The 12,088-nt window shown below is 43.5% G+C and overlaps 1 protein-coding gene across 1 annotated transcript; it reads left to right on the top strand.

Moving 5' to 3' along the window:
* Nucleotides 1–6,663: 6,663 nt before the first annotated feature.
* LOC146588467 (sulfate transporter-like) lies at nucleotides 6,664–9,615 on the top strand. The gene is given in 3 exon segments (XM_085317840.1): nucleotides 6,664–7,281; nucleotides 8,057–8,849; nucleotides 8,852–9,615. Coding segments are annotated over 3 exon segments (2,175 nt in total).
* The last annotated feature ends 2,473 nt before the right edge of the window (nucleotides 9,616–12,088 follow it).

Below are 12,088 nucleotides of genomic sequence, written 5' to 3'. Positions count from 1 at the left end.
TTTTTCTTGTTAGACTGAGCTGTGACCTCTCTGGGGTCCCTCTCCACTGTATGTGCTCTTCTGTCTTGGTGTGCGATTAGCTAGAATTGAATGGCTGAACTATCTCAGCTTCTGAGCCAGCTTGGGAGCCAGCCAGAGATCTGTGCCTGACTCCATGGCTGCTGTGACACTACGGCAGCAGGCTGCAATGGGGAGAAAACTGCGTTAACTGCGAATAGGGTGACCCTATCAACCAGCCAGCAATTACAGGGGGAAGTGGCATCTGATCAGCACAGCCTCAGTACCATGCAGGGCTCAGACGTAATGCAAACAAGTCAAGCCTGAGATGATGCAAAGCAGCCTGGACTGAATGCCAGTCAGTATAAAACACAAATACATCTCCTCATTTTTATTTCATTGTAATTCATCTGGATCAATTTAATCCATTTTCAGAGACATTATAGAATATTAAATTGTTAATCTGATAATTTGGAAAAGGGTCATGAGCACTGAACATTCGTCGTGGGAAAAAACATGAAAACAACAACAGTCCCCCACAAAAGTTAGCAAGGAGTCATTGTCATTCTCCATATATAAATAGGAAATGTTCCCCAAATCCTCAGGCTGATGTACTTTGAAGTGCTGTCTTCTTCCATCTTCTAAGAGTGGGCACCAGAGCTGGGGCTGATAACAGGACATAAGAGAGTGGACCCCAGATGGTGAGTCCTCAGTAGCTAGGAGGTTGGTGTGCTGTGTTCGACCTCTGCAGCTACTCTACATCTGTTTAGATCTACTGTTCCTATGCTGATTCTCTTTCCAAGAACACATATTTCATCTTATATCTTTGAAAGTACACTAAAAAATCATTCCCCATACATTCATCTTCATGGCCCATTATTGGGAGTGAGCAGTACATCAAATAGGTGCTCTTTAGGGTTATTTATTTGTAGGTTTTGTTGGTTCTTCTCAACCTTTACTGTATAGAGATTGCGCTGATGTGCAGTCAAAAGGAAAGTGATACTTTTGGTCTTGCGATGTTTATCTCCAAAGAGGATTTATCTTTGCCTTGCATTCTTTGCTGTGACACCCTGCACATTATCTTGAACTGCTGTACAAAATAACAGGAAGCTGGAGAAGCTCTTTTATTATCTGGGATGACATAATGTAGGGCTTTCAGGTTCTCTGGTGTTCTCTTGTAAAAATGTAAGTTCTTTCCAAGAAAAGGGCACCTAGGAGAGGCTCTGTCCAGCTCTTGTGTCCTTAGGCATTTTTGCTTAGGCATTTTTACCATATCTCAGCAATCTGGGATTGTCTTCCTTTCTTTGTTTTTCTCTAAGAAAAATGGTGTTTTGCGGATGTTTATGTCTTGGCAACTCTATCTAAGTGAACTGAACCACYAGCCATCCAAAATGACAGTCTAAAATCCAAGAACCTCAGATCTGCAGGGAAGGAAAAACAGCTCTCATAGATATCTGGCACAATTCCTAGCCCTCTTGCCATTTTTTTAAAAAAGAGATGGCATGTGATCTAAGTAATTGTGGAGTAGCAGGTACACTTGTGTACTAAGGCAGGCTGGTCCATGTGTGGAGCCAAGACATGTAGGATGTGACTTGAAAGGCTTCCAGGAGTCAAATAGTCATAACTGTATTCACAAGCCTTAAATCAAACAAAGACTCCTTGTGCAGTGCAGTTAGACCTGTTCCAAAGAAAATTACTGTATTTACTAAGATGCCAGCTAGTCCCATTAGACACAAGCTATTCATTGACACAGCAGTACAGAAATGAACTCATTATGTTTATCCACTGCAACAGGCCTAGGTAGACAAGACCAAAAACAAATATGGACCCAGACTATTTCATCATAACTTTTTCTACTGTAGAATAAAATACCGTGTCACCAACTCACTGTAAGAATTAAATAGTCTTCTACTGCGTTTTCATCGTACCTAGAACTTCGGTTTTCCTGCTCTATTTCTAGCTGGTTGCAATGGCTGTTGCATAGATTGGTGTAACATCGGTCACATACCAATTTGAGGGTTTCATGCTTTCTGCTTGTCTTAAAAACAGAGGGACATCCTGTATACACTAGCAATGTTCAAGTTAATATTCACCATCTGTTCAACCCAACCTTTCCTAGTATGGAGTTAAATAGTTAAGTGAGTTTATGATGGCAATAAAGACCAACCTTAAAAGATGCTTTTGAAAACGAACGTGTAATTTTACTAGTTTAACTACAATGACCTTGTGTTTGGAGGGCATTGCACTCTTAGCCAGCTCAAGGTCCCATGAAGTTCTGTTGTCGGTTGCTTTTTTAAGCTTGTCTGTTGTACATTTTCAAGAGCAAATGTCAAATGTTTTTAGTTTCTACCCTTCTTACCTTACCTCATACAGAGGAAGTGATTTCAGAGTTGTATACAGTATTCAGTGCAAGGAGTTACATTCTTATATCCTCACTGTCTGGATGGAGAATATAAAATGACCTCTCCTCAGTGTCTACTAGGTAAATTTCCACTGCAAAGAAGACCAAGCAAAAGTTGCTGTAGAATGAAGGCCCTCAATTTCAAGGAGTTCAGCATTAAGAACCTAATGACACAATGAAACCAACTGGAACAAAGAGCTCAAGAACTTAATTGCCAGGGAAGTTTAGAAAGTTGTCACATTTTAAAGTTGAAGGGACAAAAATAACTGGGATTTTACTCCCAAGAAAGGGAAAAGATCATGTAGCGAAGGCTTCAGACTTAGTTAAAAGGATAGTCACATTAAAAAAAGGATGACAGAAAACAAAAAGACTACAGGCAATGGAGAAAAGAAATGATTAGCAAAGAAAGTTATGCCTATGAGAGGTGAGAAGTGAAATGAAGACTTACCCAGCTAAATCAAGTGGTAGAGGAAATGATAACAAACAAAAATGTTCCACTACATAAAAGAAGATAAAACTTGGAAGGAAAAGAACTGCCAGATAGTGAAAGCAGAGTAGAAGTTAAAGATAGTCTAGATACTGTCTTAAATAGAAAGACTACTAAGGGTTTTCATGGTGGATAGTGAGGCTGAACATGCTGAATGGCAAAATTGGAGACACGGAATTGGAAATGACTACTTCCTAAGTAAGATCAAAAAATCAAAGAATAGATTGTGCTCAGATATGTTTCATCCTAGAAAGCAAACAGACTTAAAAGACCAGGCCCACTTAACCACCAGTTATGCAATGATTGAATTTCAAGAAGGAATCAGAGAAAGTGGGAGTTTGGTTCACTTACTAAGGAAGAAGATGGAAAGGAGAATTAGCAAATAGAGACAACATCAAACAGGCCAAGATACAATATGAGGTATGACTAGCAAGGAATGTAAAGCATATGAAAAGGTCATCTTTTAAGGACACTATGAATAAAAAGGCTAAGGAAAGAGCTAGTCTATTAGTGAAAGAAGGAATAGGGAAAGGGGAGCTATCAACAGACAAACCTGAAAAGATATAAACTGTAGAGAAATGGCAGGGAAAAAGAGTCTAGTATAAATAGATAAATACATTGAGCAGCTGTCTCTCCTACAACATGTTCTCATTTTTTCCTGCTGCCAGAGAGCACTGATGTTTCTCACTCATTTACTTCTAATTACTGAGATGTTCTTCCACTGATGAGATAAATATAATCCAAAAGGCAGATCTTCCCCTCCTCTTCTCTCAGAGTGTCTCCTCAGCATCTAAATCAAAGACTTGTGAAAATGTCATCTCTCCTTACCCCACATCATCTCTCCCTACTCCATGGGCTCTAAGTTCCTTTCCCAAGCCCAGAACACAGTCAGTGACAGAAGCAGAAGTAGGAACCAAGCTGCCTGACTGCCAGACTTATGTCCTGCTACACCAGACAACAGCACATCCTGCCAAAATATTACAGACTCAATAGATGGGAAAGAAACAATGGAGAATGGAGATGAGACTATGCTGAGAGGTCTAATGTAGGTAGTTGGAAGGGAGCGCAAGTGAACAGTTATTGCTAGTACTTGAGGATTTTGTTTCATGATAATCCCATGATCACCATGTTAATCCCCTTTGATTTATGCAGTGGTCTCTATAAGGCACAATTAAAATGTAGATTGGACAGATCTCACACAGACCAAGTTCTATCCATCACTAGCTAGAAATAACCTTTGTGATCACAAYTTCAGTGCAAACTCCCTTGTACAAAGCCATTCTGAAGCAACACGTTGTTGGCTCTTTGTAAATGTGTGAATGTGGTCTGGCACAACAGAGGTGGAACCACTCAGAGAGTGGTCTGGGATGCAATTGCACCTTTGTGTCTCTGTGCAGCTATGCTGTATGTAGCAAAGTGCATAGGTTGGACAGTGTGGTGGTGCCTGGTAGGAACACACTGATAGAAAAGCTACCAGGAAAGAAAAGTACTTTTGGAATAATTCAGACAAAATCTTGTCCGGAATAGATAAAAATCTGTCAGTGGAAAAAGTGCAGTAGGACTTAGCTGAGGGTACTTGGTTGATGAAGGAGCCACGCAATAGCACATGCAGGAAGATTTCTGTGCATTGTTCTCCTTGTTTAGGAAACACATCTCCAGATCCTAGCAATACTGTTATCTGACAAGAGTACTTATCTAAACTCTTTAAATCATTCTTAATGGGCAGAACAAGTTTTCATCAAAAATACTCTTTCAGAAACATGTTTGTTTTCAAAATACAGCCATGTGTGTCTGTTTACCTTGTTTCCATCAGCTGGAGCTAGATAAAAAGGCAAATTGTTTGGCTGGATAATTCAGTTCTCTTCAGAGAGAAGCAACATCCAATCCAAAAGGAAGGGAAAGGAATCAGGTTTGCAATTGTTTACCTCATGCTTTCTCTTCTCAATGTAGGTTGTGAGGTGAGGAGACAGGTTAGTCAGCAGGTGAGAAGCTCCAAATAGTTTCCGAGGGACCCAAAGAAGGCACACAGTGTATCCCCCTCTGCTCCATGCAGTCAGAGGTAAGAGCTCTGGGTGGGACCAGTCGTGTGAGATGAGGTTGTAGGATAGGGGAAGGGGATTTCTCATTATCCTGCTTCCATTTCCAAACTGCAACCAGGCTAGGCCTCCACTCAGGAGACACGGTATACTTCTATGTGTGTATTGCTTGGTTTTGACAGAAAGCTGTTTTTTGTTGCAGTTGCATTTTGACTGAAAAATTTGAAGTAGCTCTGGGAAGTATGTATATTATTTAATCAGATCAAAAAACAGCACACATTCATTCTACAAATACCAGCCTTGTGATGGGCCAGTTTGAAGCAAATCAGCAATGTAATTCTCTTTTTCTTGTCTCATCCATGCTTTACAGGGAGGGTGGCTTTCCTGATAATTTCCCAGGAGCCAGAGACATCGTATCATCGGCCTTATTCAGAATGAGATGATCTTTAAGAAAGCATAGAAACACGATTTGGTGAGCTTTCTAAGGAATCTCCTAAGGTCAGAGATCAGCAACATGATTTTATGTTAAGTGAATGAGTTTGATCATTTCCAGTCAATAAGACAGAATCATTGAAAGGGTAGCTGGTTACCTGGCAGCACTCAGAAAATACTTAGTTTTTTTGAAATTGCTTCTAGTCAGGGACAGGTTTAGCTCAGCTGGTTAGAGTGTGGTGCTGCTAATGCCAAGGTTGCGGGTTCAATCCCTGTATGGCCTATGCTGAGGGTTGGGCCAGATGATCTCCAGAGGTTCCTTCCAACCTTACCATTCTATGATTCTAGACCTCTACCATTTCACTAGTATGTTGCAATTCATAACATTGCCATACATTCTGCATTTCTGTCCTTATTACAAAAATTCATTATTCAATTGGGATAGTTCAGTCCTATAAAAAACCTAGTAGTTACAGCACAAATAATTAATATCACAAAGATGCCAAAACCATGAAAATCATTYGTCAAAACTAATGTTAAGAAGTGATAATAGCAGAATCTAGTTCTGATTTACCAGTGATTTGCCAACATAGAGACACATGGTATAGAACAGTGTGGAAACTGGAATTCCCTGTTTCCACAGGAAAAATCTGTGATTTCAAAATTAATTTGGTTTTGAATCAAAACAAAAAAATCTTGATTTTCCCTATTTAATTTAATGGTGGGTGAAGAGAGCAGAAGGGAAATGGTTAGGCTCGGTTGAAAGCCTTTCTATAGAGCCTAATGTTTTTAATACATAACATATTTCAAAATTTTAAAGGAAGAATTAATTTGCAACTGGCTTCTCTTACCCACATGTTGCATTCCTAGAACACCACATGGAATATTTCACCATTTTCAAAATAGCTCTTGCCTAAGTGGAAGTGTCATCAAAACATTCAAGATTTTTGAAGGAGTGTTAGTTTCAGTGAAGGAGTATTTTCTGATCTCAGAAGATTCTACTGTCCTGTTTCCAGTTAAGAGCTGTGTCTGTGAGGAGAATGGTGTTCTCCATAGTTCTGTCCCCAGTGTGGGCATCTATGGCAGTGTGAATACAGTATAAACCATTGTCATTCAGGGCTAATCAGGTCCATAACTGATATCAAACTAGTCAACTGGTATGACAGGAAGATTTGATCTGTCTGAGGCTATTTGTCTTCATCTATTTATCCATACAATCTGCATGAGCCCTGAAGCTGAGCAAAGCACATTATGTACGTGAATGCAATACTTCATAGTCATGCCTGCTCTCCTGTCTTAGATCTGGTGCAATGGAGGACCCAGCAAGTCAGAAGTCAGGAAAGGGCAAAGACATAGTGAGCTGCCTCACACCAGAAGAGTCCCCTGTCCATTTTATACACATCAGTTTGGAGGAATATGAGCCTGTGGAGGTCAGCACCCAGGATCTCATCCTAAAGAAAGCCAGAGAGGTCTGCCAATGCAATCATCAAACGATCATCTCCTTCTTCTGTCACCTATTCCCAGTGTTGGACTGGCTTCCCCATTACAATGTCAAGACGCAGTTGCTTGGGGATGTCATATCTGGGCTGCTGGTGGGGATAGTTGCCATTCCTCAGTCCATCTCGTATTCCCTATTAGCGAACCAGGATCCCATCTATGGAATCTACACCAGCTTCTTCTGCAATATCATCTACTTTGCTATGGCCACTTCACGCCATAACTTTGTCGGTTCCTTTGGTGTCCTGTGCCTGATGAKTGGGCAGTCTGTGAATCGGCACCTTCAGCTAGCAGGGTACAGTGACAACAATGCAGGCTTATTGCTGATGGGGAATTCCACCTCCTCCACTAATGAGACAGGTGCCTGTGACAGGAGTTGCTATGCCATCACTGTGGCCCTTTCCTTAAGCTTTCTGGTTGGTCTTTACCAGGTACAAATATTCACTATTATGCTGTTTCCTCTCTGTTCTTTGCCTCAGTTCAGACCTAAGTCACAAAAAACCTTAGCTGAAATGACTCGACCCTGACGTCCTTGAACTGTAATGATTTGCAAAACTCCAAACACACTCCAAAACCCTGACTTCAGGGTTGTGCTTTCTCCAGATGATGGGCCAGATCCTTAGATGTGTCTGAAACATGCTTTGGATCAGATTTGGCAAGGGAGGGAAGGGAACTGTGAACCACCTTCCCACCATCCCAGTCCTGGACCTGGTGTAGTTTAGGGTTGCTGTCCAGTTAAAGCAAGTCCCTGCATCAGCAGGGACTCCTCTAAAGGCCATGCTCCCTGGAAATGTCTCCACTACCTGGGCCCAGCTGTTAGTAGGCGACTTCAACCCCTTTCATTGGGACAACAAAAATTCATTGCATCACACTGTTTTTGCCACAAAGTGATACTCATAAGCTGCTTTGATTTAGCTACCCCTGGACTCTCAGTGTTAGGTACAGCCTTGTTTCTTATAAGGAGCAGTGACAGGAACCTTGAGGTCTTCTTTGTATGGCCTTTCAAGACACAGACAAGTCTTCTAGGTCTCTGTAGTTTTCCATAAACCAAAATGATTACTTAAGATAAACTCCTCTGTCTCATACTGAATGCTCAGCAGACAGAGTAACCAGATATGCTAAAGTGGAAGCAACTGACATAAATTGCTGGTCACCTCTTCCAGCCCTTCTCATGGATGTTAAAGGTATGACTGGCTTTCTTTTCAGATCCTGCTGGGGGTTTTACAGYTGGGCTTTGTATCTGTCTACTTGTCAGAACCTCTCCTCAGTGGCTTCAGCCTCACCATTATCACCTCCCAGATGAAGTATCTCCAGGGACTGAAAATCCCTCATCACGAAGGGGTGGGGTCCTTCATCTTGACGTGGGTTGACCTTTTCAGATACATCCGGAATACCAGCATCTGTGACATGGTGACCAGTCTAGTTGCTTTGGCCATTATTGTGTCTGTCAAAGAGATCAATGACCARTATAAAGACAGGATGAAGGCTCCATTCCCTGTAGAGCTGCTAGTGGTCATTGTAGCTACTGTGCTATTGTACTACTTCAACTTTGAAGAGCAATATAAGTCTGCTGTTTGTGGGGGCATCCCCACTGGTTTCAGGAAACCCACCCTATCAGATACAAAACTGTTTTCCAGCCTAGCAGTTGATGCTCTACCCATTGCTATCATTGGCTTTGCCATGACTGTCTCTCTGGCAGAAATCTTTGGCAAAAACCATGGCTATGCTGTTTGTGCCAATCAAGAGATGGTTGCCATTGGCATGTGCAGCTTGATCCCTTCTTTCTTCTACTGCTTTGCCAGCTCTGCAGCCCTAACCAAGACTCTGCTGAAGGAATCCACAGGAACGCAGGCACAGGTCTCTGGCCTGGTCACCTCCTTGSTGCTGCTGCTCGTGCTGCTGTGGATTGCTCCACTCTTTTACTCACTGCAAACAGCCATCCTGGGGGTGATCACCATCGTAAACTTGTGGGGTGTCCTCAAGAAGTTCTGTGACACCCCCAAATGTGGCAGCTCAGCAAAGTGGACACAGTGGTGTGGTGGATGACCATGCTGGCCTCCACACTGATCTCCACAGAGATTGGGCTCCTTGTGGGTGTCTGCTTTGCTCTGCTCTTCATCATCTTCCACACGCAGAGACCCAGGGCCACACTTCTGGGCAAGGTCAGCAACTCAGAAATCTATGAGGACCAATCCATTTACAAGCAGCTCAGCAGTATTGCCAACATCAAGATCTTCCTCTTTGAATCATTCCTTTACTATACCAACAAGGACTATTTCAAGACTGTTCTCTATCAGAAAACTGGGGTAAACCCTGCTCTACTGGCTGCTGATCATTGAAAGGCAGAAGCCCAGGCAAATGCAGACACAGGCAAGAGTAAGAGCTTTTTGTGCACCAGATCTCACTGTCTGAAATCGGCCAAGAAAAGAGCTGAGAAATCTCCAGCGAATGTGTGTCCTCCTTCCATAGATACACACACCTTAATCATTGACTGTGGGGCTATGCAGTTCATAGATACGGTGGGTTTCTCTCTGCTAAAGGAGATCCATCATGACTATAAGGTACTCTTGGCCAGCTGCAACCCTTCCATCYGCCACCTGCTCCAGGAGGGAGGCTGGGCTGGCAAGACAGACTGTGGCAGCCAGTTGGCTTTCCACAGTGTCYATGATGCAGTGAAGTTTGCTGAAAGTTAGTACCATGTGCAGCAGGAGAGAAAGGATGCTCTCCTGGACCCTGAAGACCTGAACTTCCAGGCATCTTTGTAGACCCATGTGTGAAGAATGGTTTCACCTGGAGATGGACTTGGTATATACTTCAGAGCAGTTTTAGGACACTCAGAGCATGTAAAAAAGACTTCAATGAACTGCTGTAAGCAGGTACTAGGTAAAAGTTTTGGGGAAGGTGTGGACTTCAGAAGAGATTACCAACAGGAAAATAATCTGAGAGGCATTTCAAGATCAGTCAAGCAGATAAAAAGTCTAAATGGCTTTTAACCCTTCTCCTGCAGAGGCTGAATGGCTTAAATGTGTTAGTGAAGGCTGGCCATTCCTTACTGGAGAGCCACAAAGTGAAAAATTGGAAGTACGGAGGAGCAGGAGTAAAACTGCTCTGCTTATCCATCAGGATGTGAGAAACTAGCTAGGGACCAGAAGAGCGATGGCATGGTTTTCTGCACTGAGATTGCACAAGCATCATCCGATTGTCCCATGATGAAGCTTGAGAGGGGAAACATGGCCCTTTGACACAACTCTACATAAGCAAGAGGTGTGCTGGGCATGAGAGAGGGTTACAGGAAAGGCAATGAGAGAATGGCAGAAAATAACAGGTGTGTCAGACTGGTGCCCTCAGCACAGATGAATGCTTCTGCACTGGCCTGAGCTTGAAAACTGCCTCCAAAGGGACATCCCCCATCCCACTTGGCAATGAGTGCAGACTGCATAGCCCTGCTCTTGAACGTGAGTTCACCATTCATAGCCATGGTGTGAGCTATGCCATCCCCACCCTCTGAGTTGCAGGGTCTGCTCTGTTTCAGTGCAGCACAATTCCTGCTGCTGGCCAACAAAGCAGTGGAACAGCCCTGGTCCAGGCCAGGCTGGGGGATAAAGAGAGTCTAGGCTGAGCCCATCCTTTGGGGCAAGACCACCTTGCTTGTTGCTGTAGTACAAGCCTGTGCCGAGGGCAGTTGTGAGAAGTTGGAGCCCTGGATGTCTGTCACTGGGGCTGGCCGTGGGTGCTAGATCGTATAATGAAGAAACAGTGGTACTTTTCCCTAATCCACCAGCCCTCTCCCCATGGAGAAACACAACTCGGAGCTGCATCTGAGAGGGATTTGCGCTCTCCCTGGAAACCTGTGGCTGCTGTTGGATGCAGGCCTCCTTCATGCTGGTTTCGTGCACCTACTGCCCGAAGAAGGATTTTTGGAAAGGGCTAAGACAACAAGAGAGATTGTGCAGTGACATAAGACTCTAGACTTTCACAAGGAACTTTTAAACAAAATGCCTCCCTTATGTATCGTCACTTTTAAAATTAAATACAATAAACCTGCTGTCATTTTCTGCTGCCCTGCCCAATGTTTGCTTCTCTGGTCCTGCAAGAACATTTGTCTCCTGTGGTCACTGGGGGGCACGAGCGAGCTGTGCTGCAAAGCCTGGAGCTAGTGTTTCCCTCTCTCCCTCTGCTCTGCCCCATCCATGTCCCTGTCTGTGGGCCCTGTCCCTGTGCTCTCTACTCTCTACCTGTAATGCGGAATTTCTTTCTAGGTGCTCAGACAGGTGACAATCATAGTGTCAATATACTGCCCAAACCAGAAGAATTAGGGAAAGAGTAGGAGCAGGAAACCCCTCTTGTGCTCCAGTCTCTTGGATATTGCATTGCAGAGAAATGTGCATCCCAAAGCAGCTCTGGGTCCCAAGGCTGCAAGGCCACTAACTTGCCTCCTCAGAAATGTGGCAATGGGGTGATTATGGTCTGAGCTTGCTCAAACTGGGGTGACAAAGAGACCAGGGTGACGAGTGAAGCAGGAGACCTTCCCTTGGCAATGCTCAGATCTGGGCTGATTCTGTCCCATGACTGGCCTGTTGGGCCTACGGGGCAGGATCCCTGCCTTAGCTGTGCAGCTGTGCATCAGGCTTGTTTTTAAAAACCACATGCTCACTCTTTCACTTGCCCGTATGTACCTTCTTCATTTGCCATCTTTATTTTGGGCTGATCTCTCCCCCCCATCCATTTTGGAGTCAGGGTGGGGAACAAATTACAGACACTCATGCATCTCCTAAATAGCCTGCAACCTAGAGTCTAATAGTGCCTCAGGGGCCACAAAACAAAAGCAACAGTAAAGCATTTTCTTTGAAAAAAAATCAGTTTCAGAAAACTGCCCTGAGTTTGTTCAGTTGATAGTTGCTGTGCAGACCACTTGTGTGGCTCAGGACATTCTGCTTCAGAGGAAGAGAAATGCCTTTCCTTGCTGGTATTCACAGGCAGGAATTCATGTGACTTTCAGGAGTGAAATTACAGATTCTCTTGAAAGAAATTGTTTCTGAGATCACTTGCTGCTTTTCATAAATTGTAGATCAAGAGCACTCATGCCATAGCTAGTAATGGCCACAGTTTTCCTGATGTTTGGCATAAGCTATGTTACCTTCCAAATACGTGACCCTTACAGACCATGACTATGGTCAGAGTCACAGTGCTGCAAGTGAGACCCGAGCTTAACTCAGTGAGAAGCGAGATACAGGGATG

This window comes from Rhea americana, unplaced genomic scaffold (assembly GCF_003343005.1).
Source record: "Rhea americana isolate MKP2758 unplaced genomic scaffold, rheAme1 scaffold_51, whole genome shotgun sequence".
NCBI classification, from domain to species: Eukaryota; Metazoa; Chordata; class Aves; order Rheiformes; family Rheidae; genus Rhea; species Rhea americana.
The sequence above is the reverse complement of the archived record's forward strand: the minus strand, read 5'-3'. Positions and strand labels throughout refer to the sequence as shown.